This window comes from Corythoichthys intestinalis, chromosome 19 (assembly GCF_030265065.1).
Source record: "Corythoichthys intestinalis isolate RoL2023-P3 chromosome 19, ASM3026506v1, whole genome shotgun sequence".
Classification (NCBI taxonomy): Eukaryota; Metazoa; Chordata; class Actinopteri; order Syngnathiformes; family Syngnathidae; genus Corythoichthys; species Corythoichthys intestinalis.
The window spans coordinates 2315815-2340772 of NC_080413.1; the positions used below are offsets into that span (position 1 = coordinate 2315815).

Below are 24958 nucleotides of genomic sequence, written 5' to 3' on the forward strand. Positions count from 1 at the left end.
CTCAAGTTTAACCAGTTTGCATTATTTTATTGCAATGTTTTTCCTTATTCAGATTTGGTTCAAGACTACAGTTAGACCTCACTTTGATGGTTAAAACAGATATTGCAATTTTGTTTTATCACAATAGATTCTTTTATTTACATTTCAAAAACCAGAAGCCATTCATTTACAAATGTGACTGCACTTTAGTTTACATACTTAAATGTTCAGATATTAAGATTCAAATGAGGCAAAATAACATGCTTTTTCTCTTAAATATATTGTTGTAATCATTTTTCAGATGTACTGTAATTATTGTTCAAAAAGTCTGTTTTCAAACTTGAGTCTTGAAAAAGAGTCTTATAATCAGGGCCGTCTTATATTCGGGCCAATACGGTATTTTAGAAATTTTGGGGATGTCCCTTTTTTTCGTCGTCTGTACGGCTTTGGGTGGGAGGGGGGCGTACTTTATTTCTATTTCTGAAAGGTGCCAACCTTACTTTGGAAACAGGCCTCAAATTACTGCAGAATTTGTTTCAGTAAAAGACAATAAAAGTAAAGTAGACTGTGAACTGACCAGGGACTGTTGCTTCGGTCCAGCCCCGTTCCTCTGGACAGCAGTCCTGCTGTTGCAGCCTCAAACTCTTTGTGTTCGTTCACATGCTTCGTCTTCAAATGTTTTATCATGTAGAGGTATTGAAATTGGCCGATTTAATTCCACCTCTCGAAACTTTCAGGCCGCAAATCTTGCAAGAAGCCATTGATTATAATCGACTTGATTTCTATGCTGAAATATTTCCAGACCGCCGCCATTTCTCCTGGTTTGTTTTTCCTTCTTATGAAAAAGCTGCCCCAACATTGGTTAAGATCGGCTATTGGCTATTGTGGTTTTTTTCCCAAAGTTGAAAATCAATAGGATTGAACGGAAAAGTTTTGAATGCCATTGGAAATGACAAGGCCATCGAAAAGTTCTTAATCAAATTTTGGCAGAATTTCATCCACTCACCGGGTCGACGTACGGAAGGTCAATGAGATCTTGGTAGAAAGCGCAACATCCTTGACGTTCCAGCTTGGAATTTTCGCTCAAGCATTCCTGTCCCTTATCGTCCCCATCCTGTCGGACAAAAAAGAAACAGACAAATCAGTACACAAAACTCAACCACCAGATATTCAATTAAACATAAATACCTGCGACGGGCGCAGGTAGTCGAGTGACTGCTTCCACCAACGGTGATCGCCGACCGCGCTCAGAACGGCCTTGGTGGTCATACTCGTGGTAGCCAGAACTTCCATTGTTTTGGCCGTGGTCCTGTGGAGAAGGTCCCCCGTCATCGCCTCGTTGGAGGTTGTCACCTGGAAGCGGCAATGGCACTGTTTGAGACTCTTTTGCAACCAAACCAAAAGAAGGTGATCCAGAAATGTCTCCAAATCATCAGAAAATGACCTGTAAATGTCCTGAAACTAACAGGAAATCGGCAATATATTGACTGTAAGACTGTCCAATTGTAGGTGAGACCAACATCAAAGAATGAGTTAAAATGGGTTGGTTGACTACAACACCAAGGACTGACATTTGAAAATCACATTTGGAGGGCAACCAGGGCCGACTCTCATCAATACTTGAAAACCTCACTCAAACTCAAGATGTTTGTTTATGAAGAAAAAAAACACGAGGAGTCCTCTGGAGTTGTCTGGAGGCGGCCGACAACTTGAAAGGTGAAGAGCGGGGGACAACAAAATGACAACGGATCGCGAGGAACGAGCAGCCATCCATACGCGCCGTGTTCGTTCATGAAACATTAAACGGCCACTCAAGACATCAGAAAGCTAGCGAGAGAGAACATAAATAATCCAAAGGAACCCAGGAACCTTAACAACGGATTTACACCTTATCAAATATGCAGGAAGGTACGATGGAGTGTTAGGGGCTAGAACAAAGAAAGAAAAACAATAGAGCCATGAGAATAATGTCATAATATTATGAGATTAAAGCTGTAATGCTAGGTAACTTTACAAGAAAAAAAAATTGTAATACTACATAATGATGATATAGGATAGATGATAAATGATATAGATAAATGATAGATGAGAATTAGATGATTGATAAATAGATGATTGGTGAGATGATGAATGGATGATGGATGATAAATGATAGATAACAAATGATGGATGATGACAGATATAAATGATCTAGATAAATGAGGAGAAAAAAATGACAGATGATTGATAAATGATAGCTAATAGATGTTTGAAAAATGATAGATAAATGATAGACAATAGTAGATGATATAAATTATAGATAAATGATAGATGAAAAAAGATGATATATGAAAGATGATAAATGGCATAGATAAATGATGATGAGAATTAGATTGATAATGATTGATGAGATGGTAAATGATAGATGATTGATAGATGGGAAATAGAAAAATAGAACATGATTGATAGTTAAATAGATGAGCTGAAGGATGATACAGAGATATGAAAGAATAGAAATAGATGACAGATGATTGCTAAATGATAGCTGACTGATAAATGCTAGATCAATGATGACAGATAGATGATAAATGTTAGATGATAAATGATAGATGGGAAATAGATGATCGCTAGATGATTGATGAGATGATAATGGATGAGAGATGAGAGATATTAGATGATAAATGATATAAATGATAGCTGAGAAACATGACAGATTGATAAATGATACCTAATAGATGATTGATAAATGATTGATGCCATGTGATAGATGGTTAATGATTGATGATAAACGATACTCGATGGATTATAGATGTTATATAGATGATTGACAAATGATTGACTAAAGATTGATAATTGATATATGATAGATGAAATGATAGGTGACATATGATATAGATAATTGATTGATAGATGGCAGATGAGATTGATGATAGAAGATAGATGGAAAGTAGATGATAGATGATTGATAAATGATTGATAGTTGATAGAGCATAGATTATTTAAATTGATAAATGATTGATGAAAGATGATTGATAAATGACTGATAGATGATTGATAGTTAATGATTGAAAAATGAAATGACAGGTGGATGATAGGAGATAGATCATACAGATGATTGATAGATGAGATAAATGATAGATGACAGTAGATGGAAAATAGATTATTGATAAATGATTGATAGTCATTAGATCATAGATGGTTTAGATTGATAAATGATTGATAAAAGATGATTGATAAATGATAGTTAATGATTGAAAAATGAAATGATAGGTAGATGACAGTAGATAAAGATGATTGAAAGATGATAGATGAGAAAATTGACGATAGATCATACATGGATGGTTGATAAATGATATGTATATAATGCATATAGGAAAGCCTTACAAAAAAGGAACAAAGAAAACACACCTGGGACAAGTCACTCTCGTCCGCCCTCTCCCCAACATCCATTTGGTAGTTGACCGCCCGGTACAGGACGTGGGTCTGCAAGTCGCTGGAAGCCGCCAGGAGAGATTGGATGCGGTCGGGCGGGCAGTGAGCTAGCGAAAATGCCAGTAGCTGACGGCGACCTTCCCAATCGTCGAATCCTTCGCACTGGCCTAGCAGGCTGCAAACGTCCCACGCCGGACTGTAACCTGGAAGGCAACTTGATCAACACCCCTCAGTGTTGCCATTTACAGCAATAAGATATCCAACTCATTTGGATAAAGTAGTAATAAAAACACGGCAGAAGCATTTAATTTTCCCCACACATTGGCACTAAACAAAAAAATTAAGTTGCTATTTTGGTCAAAAACCTATATGTTAAATATTGCTATTGATCCCGAAAATATAGGTGATTATCTCTGCATTTGGGGATTCTGCATCTAGTGTAAAATCTGAGACTTATAGCCATTTTAAGTTGTGTTATACTTATATAGGAAATAATTAATCGGGATTTTATAAGGGAACGACTTTTTTATGCTGCTGCTCATGGAGACTCATATATGGCTAAGGTAGGTAGGCGCCTGTTTTGGTTTTAGGTCGGTAGCAGCTTTGGTTTTGTAAATATTTGAAGTCTTTGAAAACAGGCCCCGTACGAATCGGCCCCGTTTCCCATGTCATGTCAATAGGTTATGAAGTCTATGGACTTTTTAACCCTACCGAACGGTATTTTATGTCAACGGAGTTAGTCTGTGTCTTGTCATTTCGCAGCGGAAAGGCAAGTGTAAACAAAAGAGAAGTGTGATAGCTAGGCTACATGCTAATCCAAACCGAGGGGTTCTTCCAAGTCTCTTCCTCGCCTTTCGAAAACGAAAAATCACAGAAAAATACCACGACTCCTGCCATACACGGTGGCGTGGGTGATTGCCTTCACCGATCGGCCAGCCCCCGGCGGCGACCAAGTTTCGGCTTGTCGTCCCTCTGCTGCGGTCCGGGCAGGAATGAACGGGGAATGAACGCCGAAAATGGCATATTCTCGGTGGACAAACCAGCCAAAAGGAGCACAAAATACCGTGTATAATATGAAATAAAGATGGCGGATAACACTCAGGTTACTTGAAGTTCCGCTTTGAACCCCCAATTTAGGCAAATTTCAAAATTGTCCGATATGCTTGTGTGATACATCATTGAAAAGCTTAAAATCTCAATTTTCTGAGGGAAGAAAAATTTTGAACAGGAGGGCATTTAAAAAAAAAAAAGTTTTTTAAACAGCAAAACCCTATCTGGAGGTCGGAGCATGAAAGAGCAGAATTAAAGATGCCATGACTTTAACGAGATATTATCGCGTACTTACCTTGTTTCGATTCAAAAACTCCATGTACCATGTATCAATGAGTCTCAAGTCACAGCTGTGAATGGCCACAGCTGGATTTTTGGGGGATTTTATGGGTGAAACAGGGTCATATAACAAGGGCCGTGATGCAGAAATCGCAGACATCAAGGAGTGGTCGAGATTTTGTTTTTCATATATTTGCCCTTTGAAACTTTTTTTTTTCCCCCTTTGGATCAGTTATCTAAAATAGGAGAAAGTGCCCCAAAAAAATACAATGAAGCGATAGTTATGAGGCAAATATCCGTGACTTATTTACAGACTCCATTTTTTTCATTGTGAAATTTAAAATATGCGAGTGAATAATTTTTGAAAGTCTTTTTTTTTTTTTTAAACTAAATATTAGACATCAATTAATGATGCATCCTAAAAATGGCAGACATTTTGAAAAATAAATATTAGGACTGTCAAACGATTAAAATTCTTAATCGAGTTAATTACAGCTTAAAAATTAATTAATCGTAATTAATCGCAATTCAAACCATCTATAAAATATGCCATATTTTTCTGTAAATTATTGTTGGAATGGAAAGATAAGACACAAGACGGATATATACATTCAACATACGGTACATAAGTACTGTATTTGTTTATTATAACAATAAATCAACAAGATGGCATTAACATTATTAACATTCTCTTAAAACGATCCATGGATAGGAAGACCTGTAGTTCTTAAAAGATAAATGTTAGTACAAGTTATAGAAATTTTATATCAAAACCCCTCTTAATGTTTTCGTTTTATTAAAATTTGTAAAATTTTCACTCAAAAAATAAATTAGCAGCCCGTCATTGTTGATGTCAATAATTACACCATGCTCACTCCCCAAACCCATAAAATCATTTGGACCCAAGCGCCAGCAGAGGGCGCCAAACACCAAAAAACAAGTAACAAGCGGACATTACACTGCTGTCATTTTAATCTGTTTGAGCGGGGCTTGTGCTTTAATTGGGACAAATATTTTAACGTGATTAATTCAAAAAATTAATTACTGCCCGTTAACGCGATAATTTTGACAGCCCTAATAAATATTATTAATGACCTTCGTTTATGGCTGGGTTGAAACAAATGCAGTTGCGCAACATCTGTAAACGAGGGTTTCCAGGGTAAAACGGACAAATTAAAAATAGGTCGGCGGCTTAATGCGCCATGAATCTGCTATGGCAGTATATAGACATATTGTTCTATCAAACATAACAGTTCTTGCAAGAGCAAAAACTGCTTTTTCAGTCTTGTCTGTGTTTTCCGCCACATGCTTTTTTTGTGTCACAGGCACTTTGAAGTGGGTTAGAAAAGTATTTTTGCCAATGGGAAAGAAGGCTGACGCTCGGTGAAACAGTGCTGCTGCTGCGGAGATTTTAAACGTACACATTTAAAACATCAGGGCTCTGTGCACTCATCGGGGCATTAGTAGAGGGAATGTGCATGGAGTAGAAAAATATTTGAAAAGAAAAGTCCGTATGAAACCGTTAACACGTGTATTTTAGTTTAACACTTTTACATGTGTTCAAAGCTGAAGCTTCCTTTATGACTTCTGTCATTTTTAATATTTCGTTTGCCAGCATTTTAAACAATTAGCCCGCTCGCACGGTCCTATTCAAGGTCGAACGCGCTCCGCTCGGGAGAGCCATTAGTACAATATAATACATCACTGTGTTTAATTGTTCTCTGTGTGTGCTTCACACAATTAGCCTGCAGGGATTTAGTCAGAGCATAAATTGTCTAGTTGAGCAAGGTAGATGTGAAGTGCAAACAGACGGGACGTCTATCAATGTCAACGGCAGTGAGAGATGAGCGCTTACCTGCGGCCATCAGGTCTTGACAGTGGATATAAGAAGCCTTGAAGTCCAGACACTGGAGGGCTTGTTCAGCCAGCAGGGTCAGCACTTGGCCTTTGCGGGTGGCCTCGTCATCCCCTGGACACCCCAAATAAACACACAAAAGCCATTTTTAATAGGGCGTCATCTCCATCTCATAACCCCGCTTCGTCACGTCCGACATCTGTCTCAATAAATCTGGTAGGGCCCGGCGAAGGTCGCGACGTATTAATCGCCGTCCGCCCCGCTAAATGAGGTTACTGCGGTGGCTCTTCATCTCCGCCGGGCACAAATTAAATATGGAGAAAGAAGGCATAAAGCAGGGAATCGGTGGCGGGATTGCTTTTTGTTAGTATTCGCACGGCGTCTCGGAACTGCATACATACAAAAAGGGACCGAGCCAACGGTGGGTGAAAAATGTAGTCTTTCTCCGCAGTCATTCGGAATTAAAAAATGCAATTGGGATAATAACTAAAAATAAGAAACACATGATTTGTCCTATGAGAATTGAGAACAGTGGTATCTGAACCTTTTGGAATTTCTCACATTTCTGCATAAAATCACCATCAAATGTAATTGGATCTTTGTCAAATCACACAGATGTAAAAACAGTGTCTGCTTTTACTAAAACCACTCAAACTTTCAAAGTTTCATATTTTAATGAGGATAACATGCAAACAATGACAGAAGAAGAAGTGAGCCCTCTGCCTAAGGAGACAAAGAGCAGTTTAAACTAGGGCTGTTCCGGTCATGTTTATTTTGCTCCCGATCCGATCCCGATCGTTTTAGTTTGAGTATCTGCCGATCCCGATATTTCCCAATCCGATTGCTGTTTTTTATTCCCGATTCAATTCCAGTCATTCCCTATAATTTTTTCCCGATCATATACATTTTGGAAAAGCATTAAGAAAAAAAATAAAACTCTGACGAAGATATGCATTCAACATACAGTACATAAGTACTGTATTTGTTTATTATGACAATAAATCCTCAAGATGGCATTTACATTATTAACATTCTTTCTGTGAGAGGGATTCACGGATAGAAAGACTTGTAATTCTTAAAGGACAAATGTGACTTTGTATTTTGTGACTAAATATTGCCATCTAGTGTATTTGTTGAGCTTTCAGTAAATGATACTGTAGCCATGCCCAAATACATGATGGGAAGTGGAACCATGACTGTGCGTAGTGCTACCAATTGATATATCTTCTCTGCGTTGGGAAATAACATAGGGTGTTAAGAAAAAGATCAATTACTACCTTGCTTCCCCACATTGCTTCCCATGATATTTCTAATCGTAGGGAGAGGGATTGTAAGGCTTTAGCCAATTAAAAAAAGGCTCCTAAGGCTTCCAAAATTCACTGTATTCATTTTAAGCTGCCTTTTAGCTCTCTATATAGGTAAAACGGCGCCATTACAGATTGAGCGCGACAATGCGTGAGTGGGTCGTGCAGCGCATGCATTAATTGCGTTAAATATTTTAACGCGACACATTTTTTAAAAAAATTAATTGCCGCTATTATCGGGATAAATTTGATAACCCTACCTTAAGCCAAAACTAAAGACTCTGGATGAGTAACATATTATGTCTGTAACGTTAAATACAATTAGAAAACCATTAAAAAATATACTGTATATATATTAAAAAAAGGCATGTCCTATATTTTTTTGCCGATTCCGATACTTTGAAAATGCCAATTTTTACCAATCATTTTACGCACACGAAAAATTAAATGTGATGGTTCACCTACTTATTTTATCTCCTTCTGTCATTGTTGGCATACTATCCTCATTAAAATATGAAAACCTATAAATGTTTGGGTGGTTTTAGTTAAAGGAGACACTTTTTTCATCTGTGTGATTTTGACAAAGATCAGCTCACATTTGATGGTGAATTTACGCAGATATGCAAGAAATTCCAAAAGGTTCAGATACTTTTTCATACCACTGTAAATATGTTAGCATTCGTAACATTTAAACTAACAGACTTTGGCTAATTTAATCGACAAAATTTAAATATCGTTCAGACTAGATGGACGTTTGAACACCAATTGCTTTGAGTCAAGAGTTTGTTTAAGGGAACCTCGAACTTAAAGACCTTTAGGCTCTAATAAGCCACAATTGCTCTCTTTTACAAAAAATATGTTATCAGAAACATATAATACTGCCATTGATTTAAAAATCTATAATATTTAGTAGATGTTTTGACCAACAGAGGGTGCCATGATTTACCCCACGCAATGCACGCTGGGGGTGTTGACACGGTTGGGCTGGACTGGGAGAAACAGCAGTTCTAGCTTGCAAGCGAAGAGAGTATGACGACTTGCATGATTTTTTCACATTCTGCTGCTGGTCAGATTGTTTTGTTAGAGATGTGGAAGGAGTTCTCAAAGTCGTACCTGCAACCAATTCCAGCTCATCAGCAGTGTCTTTAAGCCGATCCTAGGCGGCTTGCCAGGAATTGACTTGCTGCCATTTGACAGATCGTACATCGAGTCATTGCATCATTGCCTGTTTTTTTTTTTTTCAATTTGTCTGCCTTTCACTACGGTTTTCCCTCTTTCTTTTTTTTTTTTTTTTTTATTGATCCCGATCTACTGTTACAGGCTCTTTTTAATGTCTCCCTTTTTGCGATCCTGTGTCTTGTCAGAGTATTCTCACCAAGCTGCTTTCCAATTTTCCCATAGCCTTTTTCAGCTTTGTGGAGCTCAACATTTTTTTTTTCTCTGGTGTCTATCAAAAGCTCTATGGTCTTGCCCATGGTAGCAGTTGGATTATGACTTACTGTGGGGTGCACAGGTGACAATATTGAGCTCAAACAGGTGGTGGGTGGGTGGTTACTCATGGAGTAAATGTGGATTTTTTTTCAGGTGGACTGACAACTCTGAGTGTCACAATTTTTGCTGATTCTCATGGGTACAAATTAGGGCTGTCAAACGATTAAAATTTTTAATCGAGTTAATTACAGCTTAAAAATTAATTAATCGTAATTAATCGCAATTCAAACCATCTATAAAATATGCCATTTTTTTCTGTAAATTATTGTTGGACTGGAAAGATAAAATACAAGATGGATATATACATTCAACATACGGTACATTAGTACTGTATTTGTTTATTGTAACAATAAATCAACAAGATGGCTTTATTAACATTCTGTTAAAGCGATCCATGGATAGAAAGACTTGTAGTTCTTAAAAGATAAATGTTAGTACAAGTTATAGAAATTTTATATTAAAACCCCTCTTAATGTTTTAGTTTTAATCAAATTTGTAAAATTTTCAATCAAAAAATAAACTAGTAGCCCACCGTTGTTGATGTCAATAATTACACAATGCTCATGGGAGCTGAAGCCCATAAAATCAGTCGCACCCAAGCGCCAGCAGAGGGCGACAAAACTCAAGTTAACATTAACAAGTGGACATTGCACTGTGCTGTCATTTTAATCTGTTTGAGCGGGGCATGTGCGTTAATTGCGTCAAATATTTTAACGTGATTAATTTAAAAAATTCATTCCCGCCCGTTAACGCGATAATTTTGACAGCCCTAGTAAAAATATTTATGAACCCCGGTAAATTGCAAATAAATTATTGAAAAATCATACAATGTGACTTCCGGATTTTTTTTTTTTTAGATTATGTCTTTATAGGTGGAAACCTCTACCTATTTTCTAAGTGGATGGACTTGCTAAATCAAAAGGGGTACAGCTACTTCTGTTCCTCACTGTATGTGCCTAAGGTGCCAGTCTTGGTTTTAAGCTGCGAGCTGCTTTGGTTTTGAAAATATTTGAATTTTAAGTTTTTGAAAATAGGCCCCCTACGGAGTGTTTCTACGTCCCATTAACCATTACTCATAAATTAGTGGCTGATAATGAGGGTTACCTTCAGACAGAAACCACTCCAAAAACCTGAATGCTTCACAAAACCTCTAATAATCAGATTTTTTTTTTTTCAGCCTTCAGGGGTTTTTTTTCTTTCTGGCGGCCGTGCCTGAGAGATACCAGCATTAATTCACCTGGCAGTCCCAGAGCTGCGCACCCCTTCAAAAGCAGCCGCCCCTCCCTTTCCGACCGTGGCGTTTTATTTATTTAAAAATATGTTTATTCCGGCTCTCATCTCGAGCCGCCTGTGGTGAGTCGCCGCGTTCGCTATCCGCATGAAAGGAGAAGAAAATGCCACCGGGCCAGTCGGCGGGCGGGGGAAGCTTTTCGCTTTTCAAATGAATCTCCTTTATTTGGCTTGATTAACTTCAGTAGGAACTTTGATTTTCAACTTCGGAGTAGTGGCCAATCAATGACAAGTGCACTCATTGGTTCAAATATGAATTTCATGTTATCTACCGTTTTATTAATCTGGGTCTGACATGATAGCTCGGAATGAGAAAAATAATTACAAAAAATAGATGAAACAATTTTTAAAAATATTTTTTGTATCTACATTTTTTCGATGACTTTAAATATTTTTCATTTAAAGAACTGTACATTTGTAAATAATTAAATATACATACATTATTATTAAAATATAAAATAAAGGGTTCCAAAATGTTTGACCCCATTTCGTAGGCCAAAAACTTTGACAATTTTCGTTGGAATGACCTCAAATGTTCACAGCTTGTGTAGAAACATTTCAAATTTTTGTGTGTAACGTTTGGCATTGCTATCTTTTCAGGTTAAGAAATGCCGTTCACTTCAAAAGAAAAGGTATTTTAATACGGCATTTTGCAGGCTGTGCTCATATCGAACATTTATGAAAATCTGTCATAGAACCAACAAATATTTGTACTTTTCTTTGTAAATTTAACCAATAAAACTTATGACCTTCAACATGAAGTATATTAAGTCTAATTAAGATCCATCAAGTAGTTTCCGAGTTATGAGCATTTAGTATGGGTCAACCATTTTGGGACACCCTGTATTTAGTTTTTCTTTTTCTTTTCTTTTTTTTTAAATGAATAAAATTTAATGAAGAAAAAAAAAAAGGCAATATTAAGGCAATATTTTCTGTCATTTATGTTTTTCTTTATCATAAAGGGACATCGACAGCAATAAATTTAAGTAATCTGGTGCACACCAGAAACGACTTTTGCTATGCAAGTTAGCCAATTGTTGCATTGTTGCAAAAAGTCCGCTAGCTCAAATGCTATATAATGCTAATGTTTCCAACAATTGGCTAACTTGCGTAGCAAATGCTACATAATGCTAATGAAAACAGCAATTGGCTAACTTGCATTGCAAAAGTCCGCTATCTTAAATGCTATATAATGGTAATGTTTACATCAATTGGCTAACTTGTATAGCAAATGTCAGCTAGCTTAAATGCTATGTAATGCTAATCGTTACAACAATTGGCTAACTTGCATAGCAAAAGTCTGCTAGCTTAAATGCCATTTAATGCTACTGTTAACAACAATTGGCTAACTTGCTTAACAAAAGTCTGCTAACTTAAATGCTATTTAATGCTACTGTTAACAACAATTGGCTAACTTGCGTAGCAAATGCTACATAAGGCTAATGTAAACAACAATTGGCTAACTTGCATTGCAAAAGTCAGCTAGCTTAAATGCTATGTAATGCTAATCGTTACAACAATTGGCTAACTTGCATAGCAAAAGTCTGCTAGCTTAAATGCTATTTAAGGCTACTGTTAACAACAATTTGCTAACTTGCTTAGCAAAAGTCTGCTAACTTAAATGCTATATAATGCTAATATTTCCAACAATTGGCTAACTTCCATAGCAAAAGTCCGCTAGTTTAAATGCTATACAACGCTAATGTTAACAACAATTGGCTAACTTGCATAGTAAAAAGTACGCTAGCTTAAATGCTACATCATGCTAAAGTAAACAACAATTGGCTAACTTCCATAGCAAAAGTCCGCTAGCTTAAATGCTATACAATGCTAATGTTAACAACAATTGGCTAACTTGCATAGTAAAAAGTATGCTAGGTTAAATGCTACATAATGCTAAAGTAAACAACAATTGGCTAACTTGCATTGCAAAAGTCCACTAGCTTAAATGGTATATAATGCTAATGTTTACAACAATTGGCTAACTTGTATAGCAAATGTCAGCTAGCTTAAATGCTATGTCATGCTAATCTTTACAACAATTGGCTAACTTGCATAGCAAAAGTCCACTAGCTTAAATGCTATTTAATGCTACTGTTAACAACAATTGTCTAACTTGCATAGTAAAAAGTACGCTAGCAGCTTAAATGCTATATAACGCTAATGTTAACAACAATTGGCAAACTTGCAAAGCAAAAAGTCTGCTAGCTCAAATGCTATCCAATGCTAATGTTTACCAGAATTTTTTCTAGTGCGCACCAAAAACCATCTGGTGCCCAACAGATTGCTTAAATTTATTTTCTTTCTGTCAATGTTCCTTTAGGGGCTGCATATAAAACACAAACTTACTTTTTTTAAAATTTAAAATAATAAAGAATTTAAAATATGTATTTGTTACTTTTTTCTGTTTTTGAATAAAAGCACTGACCATCATCTTTATTAAAAAAAAAAAAAAAATGAAAAAATGGCGACTGTTTTTTCCCCCTTGAAACCTGATCGGTTTTGTGCGCACGCTGAGTCAGAGGTCAGAAGCGGGGTACCTGCCACTCGTAGAAGAGACGCCAGACTGAGCATAGTGGTGGACTGCTTGTAGGCACTGGAGCAACTGGCCACGCCCTCCTCCACCAGAGACAGACGCTCCGAACGCAGACGGACTACAAACAAGCAGACGGAAAAATACTTATGAGTAGGTGGGCAAAAATCCCAGAATATTTCAACTATGTGGCTCTCAAAATCCAAATTCAAATCTCATTGAAATTCTCAGAAGAAAGATGACCCGACGTCATTTTAGTTGCAGTTACAGTCAAAGGCGTAGGTTTGCATAGGAACGGTAGGGACATAACCAACTTTTCAAATTATCCCCACCAACTTTTAAGCAACCTTATTTGCATTATATAATGACTTCAGTTATATAGGTCATTTAGATTGTCTTTCTATATGTCGTAAGGATAGAATTGATCCTACCATTATTAAGTGAATTACAGTACTTTACACTGACCCCTTTTCACTCGCTGAATGTGCCAGTCCATTTTTTTCTCCCTAAAACGCACGTTTGTCTGGCTGATGACTTGACCCCCCCCCCCCCCCACACACACACACACACACACACCCATTCACAGCCCGACAGAAATACAACATGCCGCCTTCCCCCGCCCCGTTCAAAGACTAGGGATATTAGAAGTTTTTTTCCGCCAGCAGCAGCAACAGCCACTGTATGTAAAAAGTAGGGCTGTTAAAATTATCGCGTTAACGGGCGGTAATTAATTTTTTTAATGAATCACGTTAAAATATTTGACGCAATTAAACGCACATGCCCCGCTCACAGATTAAAATGACAGCACAGTGACATGTCCATTTGTTACTTGTGTTTTTTGTCTCCCTCTGCTGGCGCTTTGATGTGACTGAATTTATGGGTTTAAGCACTCATGAGCATTGTGTAATTATTGACATCAACAACGGCGGGCTACTAGTTTATTTTTTGATTGAAAATTTTACAAATTTTATTAAAACGAAAACATTAAGAGGGGTTTTAATATAAAATTTCTATAACTTGTACTGACATTTATCTTTTAAGAACTACAAGTCTTTATATCCGTGGATCGCTTTAACAGAATGTTAATAATGTTATTGCCATCTTGTTGATTTATTGTTATAATAAACAAATACAGTACTTATGTACCGTATGTCGAATGTATATATCCATCTTATGTCTTATCTTTCCATTCCAACAATAATTTACAGAAAAATATGGCATGTTTTATAGATGATTTGAATTGCGATTAATTACGATTAATTCATTTTTAAGCTGTAATTAACTCGATTAAATATTTTAATCGTTTGACAGCCCCGGTAAAAAGACGTCAATGTTGTGGAGGTGGGGAACACCCCACTAATTTTGCTACTGCTACAGCGCTTCAAGTCGATTTTACTCACTCAGATTTCTTGAAATAAGACAAACAGCTAGATGAAAATAAACTGAACAGACTTACTTTAAGCCAAAAGTTTGTATATTTAATCTTCATAGAAAAACTTGTTCGTCAGAAATGTTCTCAATTCAAGAATATTGTTCAAAATATTCTTTGAAAGAATTTTTTTCTTGATTTAGGTGAAAAATGACCAACTTTTAGATGTATGGGCTCAATACGAACAAATAGTAATATTTTACTTAAAGTAAATGGAAGAATCTGACGCACTAATCTGTTAACTAGCCTTTAACACTCAAAAAAGGAGAAAATTATATGATTAGATTTAACAAAAATGATCAGATTAAGACGTTATAAATTTGCAGTGTGAATGTTAGTATAGGTCAATACAGCTTTATTTTGCATTAATCATTTAGCCTATCAATCAATTAGATTCCTATTGGTGAGAAATGTAGCCCTGACCCCCATTCACCAAATATGTTTGTTCTTATTAATGTACCGTCCCTAGCAAAAAGTGTACATGCAGGTTATGCTGTTATATCGTCCCTACCAATATTAAAACCAAACCTACGCCCTTGGTTACAGTCATGTCTGAACATAGATGTAAAACATGTAAGTAGTAGAGATAAGTAAGAACTGTAAACAGTCTTTGCTTGAAAGAAATTATTTGGGCCCTCTTTTATCTAATCCCTCCATTCTGCCCTCTTGCACATGCATTTTGACACTACAAAAATAAATAAAAATAAAAATAAGTGAATACAATAGACACGTTCCTCCGTGTAAATAGAAGACGGGCGGACGGGCGGGACAATGGCGTGGCCTTGAGCTATAGAAAAAGTCGTACAATAAGCGCACACAAACAACCTTTTCTTTGCCCACCCAGTCACTTTTGTTCCGCTGTTCGGCAACGGCACCAAAAAAAAGAAAAACTGAGGGGAAATATTATATACAAAGTAAAATATATATATATATGCTTCTAGTTTTTTTGTGAAAAATATTTCATTACACTTAAAATAAGGGAATCCCTTAACCTCTTGTTGCCTCAAATTACATTTAAATATACATTGAGGAAAACATACATGCATTTTCCACACTATAACATGCACTTAAATGCCTTCCATTTTCTCAAAAGCCGACAGTGCGCCTTATAATCCGATGCCCCTTATACATGGATCAATATTGATTAATGATGGCATGACATTCCCTTTAGCAAAGCTCCAGCTAGTGGATGTATAACACAACCACTACAACTGCTCCTTATAATGCGGTGCGCCAATATGTGAAAACAGTTTTAAAATAGGCCATGGTGAGTCTTGTATGTCGATGCAAAAAATACGGTATATGAAAATGTTATTAATACAAAAATAGTAAATATCGAAAATTAAAGTGGAAAAAAATACTACAAAAGGAGCAAATATACCATTTTTAAAACTCATAAAAAGAAAAAATATTATGAAAAGAAATTTTAATATATTACTCCTTTTATTTATGTGTTCCAAAAATATTTTTCTTTAATTTTGCAATTTTTATTATTTTTTTATGTATTTATTCTTATGTTTTATCGGGTTTTTTTAATTCAGGATTTTTATGAATAAGATGAATATGAAAAAAAAATAAATGTATAAATGTGAATAAAGATACAGAGGCTTATTTTGAGACAATTTTTACTTATTTTATTGTTTTGTTTATTTACTTTATATACATATTTTCCGCACCTAAAAGCCTTCTTTTTTTCTCCACAGCCTTATAATCCGATGCTCTTTATACATGGATCAATATTGATTAATCATGGATTAATCATGCATAACACAACCACAATCGCTATTACTACGCATTATGTGGTGCGTTCTATATGAAAACTGTTTTAAAATAGGCCATTCATTAATAGTGCGTCTTATCTGCCGATGCGCCTTATAGTGCGAAAAATACGATATATCAAAATTTAGTCAATAAAATAAAATAAAAATAGTAAATATAGAAAATTAAAGTGGAAAAAAAACTACTAAATAGGAGGAAACACGCAATTTTTAAAAATCAGAAAAATATATGAAAAATAAAAATCAATATTAAACTATATTCTCTCCCTAATTGAAGTTTTTAAATTTCCTAAAATTTTAAAATTTGAAATTGTAATACATAACACTTGTTATGAACTCCAAAAATATTTTTCTTTAAGAAGACCTTTATTGATCCCACCATGGGGAAATTAATTTTGTCATTTTTTTTTTTCTTCAATTTTATTTTATTTTTTTATTCAGGATTTCCCATAGGATTTTGTGAATAAGATAAATATGAAAAAATATAAATACATGAATAAATGTGAATAAAATAAAGATATTAAGGCTTTTTGGAGACAATTTTAGTTGTTCCAACTTTTTTTAAAAATAACTTTTTATACCGTACTTTCCGCACTATAAGGCGCACCTAAAAGCATTCAATTTTCTCAAAAGCCGACAGTGCACCTTATAATCCAGTGCACCTTGTTTATGAATCTATATTTAGCTGCAAGAGACGCCAAAAAATATTAAATGTGATAATGTGTGTTCACTTACTTATTTTTCCCCCTTTCTGTCATTGTTTGCATACTTTCCTCATTAAAATATGAAAACCTATAATTTTTTGGGTGGTTTTAGTCAAAGCAGACACTGTTTTTTCATCTGTGTGATTTTGACAAATATCAGATCACATTTGATGGTAATTTTATGCAGAAATGTGAGAAATTCCAAAAGGTTCAGATACTTTTTCATACAACTGTATGTATAAAAAAAGTAATTTAAAAAATCCATTCTTTCAAGGTGCGCTTTATATTGCAGTGCGCATTATAGCACGGAAAATACGGCAATAAAAAAAGAACTTGTGTTACTGAACTTTTTAAAGTGGCATTTTTTTCCAGTGCACTTGTTGATAGATGTCCAATCCGTCACAAAACAGGTGGTGGAGAGTTACCTTGCAGCGGCAGGATGTTGACGCCAAAGTCCTCCAGCAGGCCCAGAGCGTCGATGAGGTCCAGCTCCTCTTGGACAGCGGGAGGACGGTCGCTGATGAGCTGCAGGCAAGCCCTGCCAGGAAGCCGCCACAAAAACTATTACGGAAAGGATTATTTATATACAAAGGATTATTTAAAAAGCCATCTGGACTGGGAAAATTCTCAGCCAACCCTCCCAGTACAAATGGATTGGACATATATCACCGTCAATGGCAACTAAAGAGCTAAAAAAAAACAGATACAGACAGGCAAATCCAAGGTCAACAATGTCTTTTAACGATTTATCGACGATCAAACTATGTTTTGGGGGAAAAAATGAATGATAAAATCATGAAGTTGCCAAAAATTATGTCTATTAAGTAGGCTTGCAACTATCGATTATTTTAGTCGTCGATTAATCGATGAAATAGTTAGTTCGAATAATCGAGTAATCGGATAAAGAACATGAAAAATTAAAATTCCATGAGCTGTGCCTCAAACGGTATTTAAAAAACAAAAAAAATCTATAAACAACAAAACAATTGGCTAACTTACATAGCAAAAGCCCGCTAGCTTAAATGCTATAAAATGCTTTTTTCTTTTTTTTTTTTACAATGCTCTTTCAAACACATATTCCTACAAAAAAGGTTAAATATATCTATAAATGAAATTACAAATTTACTAAAAAACATTAGCTCAAACAAAAACAGCTTATGTTGGTCTTAACAGGAAGCAGTTGCATTCAGCAATGTGAAATGAGGCAGACCAGAGGGCAGTGGATCCACCCTAATCAATAAAACTAAATGCAAACACTTTTAAAAATAACCATTACAACACCACTTTAAATAAACGAATACTCGAAGCAATAAAATTCAATTCAAATATTTCTTTTAATCGAATACTCGGGTTAATCGATTAATCGTTGCAGCACTACTATTAAGTGTTATTATTAACAACACTTCAATATAGATTCTTACAAAAAGGTGCAATTTTGTTTTAAAAAAGAAACAAAATACAATGCAATTCAGTGGGACAGGTTTATTCACATGTTGACCACAAGATGTCGCCAATGTCTTTGTAGTTAAAATCATATCTTTTGTAGTACTGTTTTACCTGGTGGCCCACCAGGCTTATAAAGCAACCCTGCAAAATACTTGTCGATTCATTTGACGTCAGTTTGTTGATTTAGCACCATAGACTTCATTATGATATTGACGGGTCAGATTCAACCTTCACTGCGCCACGCCGTCAAGTAGGGACCATCCCACAATCTCCTTCAGTTATTCGTAGTCGGTCGCAGCGACACATGTACGACCCAACGCCGGATTTATGTTGAAAAAGTACCAAAGCTGTACCGCATACAAACAGAAAGGATCGTCTCAGGAGTGGTTTCTTCGACGAGTCAAGGTAATTATTATATTGTTCGTTTTTTTCACAAGAAATTTCAACGTAAAAAGCTCTTTGTTGTAAGGCTGCCGCCACATTGTCTAACAGACCAGCATCATCAACATATTTACGTAAAAAACATGCTAACTGCCCGTTTTTTGTTTTGTTTTTTGCTTTTAACCACGAATCGAGACTGCTTTACGTCCATATCTATTAAGAATTCAGGGATTTAAGCATCTATTCACAAGATTTTTCACGAGAAAAGCTCTGTTTACATATACCGGCCGCCACATTGACTAACAGACTAGCATCGTACTTCGACATATTTACGTAAAAGAAATGCTAAATGAACGTTTTATTTTTTTTTTGCTTTCAATCAAGAAACGAGACTGTTTTACATCCATATCTATAAAGATTTCAGGGATTTAAGCAATTATTTACAAGAATTATGACCGAAAAAGCTGTTTTCATCAGGCGGCCACTAGCTACATTCACTAAAAGACTAGCATCGTACTTCGACATATTTACCTAAAATAAATGCTAACTGCTCATTTTTTTTGTTTTTAACCAAGAATCGAGACTGTTTTACGTCCATATCTATAAAGAATTCGGGGATTTAAGCATCTATTCACAAGATTTTTCACGAGAAAAGCTCTGTTTACATATACCGGCCGCCACATTGACTAACAGACTAGCATCGTACTTCGACATATTTACGTAAAATAAATGCTAAATGAACGTTTTTTTTTTTTTTTTGCTGTCAATCAAGAAACGAGACTGTTTTACATCCATATCTATAAAGATTTCAGGGATTTAAGCAATTATTTACAAGAATTATGACCGAAAAAGCTGTTTTCATCAGGCGGCCACTAGCTACATTCACTAAAAGACTAGCATCGTACTTCGACATATTTACCTAAAATAAATGCTAACTGCTCATTTTTTTTTGTTTTTAACCAAGAATCGAGACTGTTTTACGTCCATATCTATAAAGAATTCGGGGATTTAAGCATTTATTCACCAGAATTTTCACCGGAAAAGCTGTTTACATATGGCGGCCACCACATTGACTAACAGACTAGCATCGTACTTCGACATATTTACGTACAATAAATGCTAACTGCAGGTCTTTTTTTTTGTTGCTTTTAACCAAGAATCGAGACGGTTTTGCGTCCATATCTATAAAGAATTCAGGGATTTAAGCATTTATTCACAAGAATTTTCACAGAAAAAGCTCTGTTTATATCAGGCGGCCGCTAGCTACATTCACTAAAAGACTAGCATCATACTTCGACATATTTACGTATAATAAATGCTAACTGCACGTTTTTTTTTTTCCCCACATTTAAACAAGAACAGAGACTTTTTGCGTCCATGTCTATAAAGAATTCAGGGATTTAAGCATTTATTCACGAGAATTTTCCACAAAAAAGACGCTCTTTGTGATTTCACTCGGTCAGCTTTGACGGCCGCGCCAACAATGCAGGCCCCATATTAATCGGCACCGCACCCCGTCAATATTATTATGAAGTCTATGTTAGCACGAATAACAATACAAGCAAAATATATAAAGTGCAACTATGAGATGCCTCAATTACTGGCAGATTTGCAGCCGGGGCTCGAAAACGGTAATAGCGAGAAAGCCGTTTATTGCGCTTAGAAGAAAAGGCGGCGATGAGATTGTGTTTTGTAGCCGGGCCAAATGAGCCGCTTCATTACGGCCAAATCAAACATTATTCAGATGAATGTGATCTGCCGGCGACGTCCGGCGGGATAAACGAGTTCATTCCACTTAGTTGGCAAATGATGCGGTCCGGACGGCGGCGACGTTCCGTCGCGTAATTGGCATCAATTGTGGGGGGAAAATGAACAATTGGGAAAAATTTGGCTCACTTGCAGTGTTTGCGGTGCGAACGATCAATGATGCTTTGTTTGCACACGAAAAGCATTTTTGGGAATAATGACAAGGCAATTGATGTCAATTGAGAGCAGAGTTTCAAAATAAATGAAGAGGAATGGGCGCAAACAACTGCAAATTCAAATTTGGTAGTCATGTCCATCATGAATAGACCTATGAAACAGCCTGAAAAAAAAACACACACAGGAAGTCAGCCATTTTTGTAGAAAGCAGACATTTTTTTGGCGTTATAGAAATTCCCAGGTTTAAAAATTAAATTCAGCCCCCGGAGCCAGTTTCACTTATCAACTTGAATCTTTGTAGTCATGTCTACCCAGAGGCGTCTTGTCCCATTAGGCAAACCAGGCAATTGCCTAGGGCCCCCAACCAGCAGGGGGCCCCAGAGGGCCAACAGATTTAGCACACGCAGCTTTGTGAAAGCCTTGTGTCTCAGTTCCCTGAAGGGGCCCCTTCACCCGCTCTGCACCCCCCCCCCCCCCCCCACATGACAGTGACCGGCGATTTGGCTTTTTTTTTTTAAATTGGCGTATATCCAAAATGAAGAGAAGCGACAAAAGAAAGAGAAAAAAAAGCAGAAAAGGAAGCAAGACAGTGGTGAGTGTACTATGTTACTGTAGTTTTATGTTTTAATGTAGTAAAAGACAAGCACTTTGAGTGTCCTAAAAAGCGCTCTATGAGACCGAGGCGTTATTATACTTTTATTAAATATGCTATTGCTCCAAGTCCAACTGTCCCCGTTTCTTGCACATGCTCGAAAGGCCCCATGTTGCTTGTTGCCTGGGGACCCCGGGGAACCTTACTACGCCTCTGTGTCTACCATTAGTAGACCTACAACAAAGTCAAGAAGTTATGCCTGAAAAGATACAGGAAGTCAGCCATGTTGGTATAAAGACACCATTTTAGGTCATTTTTTGGCTTGATCGAACCCATTTGGTTAAAAAAAAAAATTCTGCCTCCGGAGCCAATTACATTAAGCAACATTAAACTTGGTGGTCATGTCGATCATGAACAGACATACAAAAAAAGTCTCAAGAAGTCTGCCTGAAAAGACGCAGGAAGTCGGCCATATTGGTATGAAGCCGCCAATTTAGGACAGTTTTTGGCTGGGGAGAACCTCCAGGGTTTGAAACAATATTCAGCCCGCGGAACCATAGTCACTTATGAACATGAAACTTGGTAGTCATGTATATCATGAGTTAATCTCCAAAAACGTCTCAATAAATCATGCCTGAAAAGACGAAAGTCAGCCATGTTTGTATAAAACAGTGATTTCAGGTCATTTTTTTTTTGACTTGATAGAACACCATGGGTTAAAAAAAAATTCAGCCCTCGGAGCCAGTTTCACTTAGCAACATGAAACTTGGTGGTCATGTCTATCATGAGTTGACATACAAAAAAGTCTCATAAAGTCATGCCTGAAAAGACACATGAATTCGGCCATGTTGGTTAAAAAGCAGCGATTTCAGTTCATTTTTTTGACTTGATAGAACCCCATTGGTTTAAGAAAAAATTAAGCCCCCGGAGCCAGTTTCACCTAGCAACATGAAACTTGATAATCATGTCTGTCATGGGTAGACCTACAAAAAAAGTCTCAAGAAGTTCTGACTGAAAAGACACAGGAAGTCAGCCATGTTGGTATGAAGCAGCAATTTCAGGACATTTTTTGACTTGATAGAGCCTCCAGGGCTTAAAAAAAATTCAGCCCCCACAGCCAATTTCACTTATCAACATGAAACTTGGTAGTCATGTCAATCATGGGTAGACATACAAAAAAAGTCTCAACAAGTCATTCCAGAAAAGACACAGGAAGTCTGCTAAGTTGGTATAAAGCAGCGATTTAAGGACATTTTTTGACTTGATAGAACCTCCAGGGTTTAAAAAAAAAAATTCAGCCCCCGCAGCCAGTTTCACTTAGCAACACGAAACTTGGTAGTCATGTCTATCATGGGTAGAGCTACAAAAACCTCTCAAGAAGTCATGCCAGAAAAGACACAGGAAGTCTGCTACGTTGGTATAAAGCAGCGATTTAAGGACATTTTTTGACTTGAACCTCCAGGGTTTAAAAAAAAAAAAATTCAGCCCCCGCAGCCAGTTTCACTTAGCAACACGAAACTTGGTAGTCATGGGTAGAGCTACAAAAACTTCTCAAGAAGTCATGCCAGAAAAGACACAGGAAGTCTGCTACGTTGGTATAAAGCAGCGATTTAAGGACATTTTTTGACTTGATAGAACCTCCAGGGTTTAAAAAAAAAAAAAATTCAGCCCCCGCAGCCAGTTTCACGTAGCAACACGAAACTTGGTAGTCATGTCTATCATGGGTAGAGCTACAAAAACTTCTCAAGAAGTCATGCCTGAAAAGACACAGGAAGTCTGCTATGTTTGTATAAAGAAGCAATTTCAGGTCATTTTTGACTTGATAGAACCTCCAGGGCTTAAAAAAAAAATCAGCCCCATAGCTACTTCCACTTATCAACAGGAAACTTGGTAGACCCATCATTCATAGGTAAACCGACAAAAAAGTCTCAAGAAGTCATGCCTGAAAAGACACAGGAAGTCTGCCATGTTGGTATTAAGCAGCCATTTTAGGTCATTTTTAACTTGGGACAACCCCGTGGTTTAAAAAAAAAAAAAATCAACCCCCGGAGCCAGTTTCACTTATCAACATGAAACTTGGTTGTCATGTCTATCATATGTAGACGTACAAAAAAGTCTCAGGAAGTGGGTTTTATTGTACAACATTTGGTAGACAAATCAACCCGGATTAGAAGCTTCAGAAATCATGCAAAAAATGGTACATAAAGTCAGCTATTTTAGTGTCACTCAGCAATTTCTTTACTTGGAAGTTCATTGACTTTGTCCAAAAAAACTGTTTGGCCGAGGCCAAGAAAAGTGCTGTGACTGCAAAGCAGCGGGCAACCGAGCCAGCTTTTTAAGTGACAAAACCATGCAGTGTGCAGTGTGGACATCAGCAGTAAAGCCAGTGCATATTTTTGTTCACAAAAGCCAGCGAAAGTTGGCGCAGAAACAGCTTTTTTGAGTAGAGGTTGGCGTCTTCTCACCTGGCCAACCCCATGCAGGGGTCAGTCAGCGCGGTGGAGGAGTTGAAATACTCCCTGGCGGCGGCCAGCACCAATTCCACGCTCTTGTCGTAGGCCACTTTGACAGCGGGTCCTTTTCCCAGGAAGGACAGCCCGACGGGGACGTCCTGGCCTGCCTAAATAAAGCGGCTCGCATTTAAAAAAAAAAATAAATAAAAAATAAAAAAAGAACAAAGACAAAGAACGGCGAGGTCGGCATACCTCGGAGCGCCGCATCAGCTGACCCGCCAGACATACGTTCTCCACCCGGCTGGAGCACAGCAGCGACTCCACAAAGATCTGTGGCCATTTTATTTGACAGTGATTTATTTCTATTCTTCTATGAATTTTTTTTTTTTTTTTTGTCGACGCAATTGTTTCACAATGGCAGCCAACAAGTTAGAGTTTAAATAAACCAGTTTTTAATAAAGCTTAATAAAGCAAATAAAAATGTGGATTAAGTTTTGTAATAATGATCAATTTCATTACAAATTTGTCTAATAATAATAATTTCAAAAGTAGTCATTAGCAAACATCAAGTTTAAATGTATTCCGTATTAATGAAATGTGTAATACTCTATTATAATATATAGTCGTATAATTCAAATGACATTTAAAGCAACACTAGGTAACTTTCCAACCTTTATAAAATAGTTTGATCTCTTTTATATCCGGGGGGTCTACTGCTTTCACCAGCACGAATTAAAGGGGCAGGGAAGGGAGACAGGTAGCTGGAGACGGACGGACGGACGGAGACAGACAGAGAGACAGATGGGCGGATAGAGAGACAGAAAGGCTAGCTAGCTAGCTAAACAGATAGATCGAGACAGCTAGCTCGAGACAGCTAGCTCGAGACAGCTAGCTAGACGGACAGACAGCAAGAGATAGAGATGGACGGGCGGACAGACAGACAGAAAGGCAAGCTAGCTCGCTAGCGAGATAGAGCGAGACAGGTAGCTCAAGACAGCTAGCCAGACAACTAGCTAGACAGACAGCAAGAGATAGAGATGGCGGACAGAGAGCGAGACAG

The 24958-nt window shown here is 36.9% G+C and overlaps 1 protein-coding gene across 1 annotated transcript in view; it reads right to left on the bottom strand.

Annotated features, from left to right (window-relative positions):
- The window catches only part of nbas (NBAS subunit of NRZ tethering complex), a 173348-nt gene that overhangs the window by 86377 nt on the left and 62013 nt on the right, over nucleotides 1-24958 (bottom strand). The window contains exons 29-36 of the mRNA XM_057822401.1: nucleotides 24151-24228; nucleotides 23911-24065; nucleotides 17529-17641; nucleotides 13200-13313; nucleotides 6575-6688; nucleotides 3367-3593; nucleotides 1168-1332; nucleotides 986-1093 (exon numbers count right to left, since the gene is read on the bottom strand). Coding sequence (XP_057678384.1) covers nucleotides 986-1093; nucleotides 1168-1332; nucleotides 3367-3593; nucleotides 6575-6688; nucleotides 13200-13313; nucleotides 17529-17641; nucleotides 23911-24065; nucleotides 24151-24228 — 1074 coding nt within the window. The remainder of the gene's footprint in view (nucleotides 1-985; nucleotides 1094-1167; nucleotides 1333-3366; nucleotides 3594-6574; nucleotides 6689-13199; nucleotides 13314-17528; nucleotides 17642-23910; nucleotides 24066-24150; nucleotides 24229-24958) is intronic.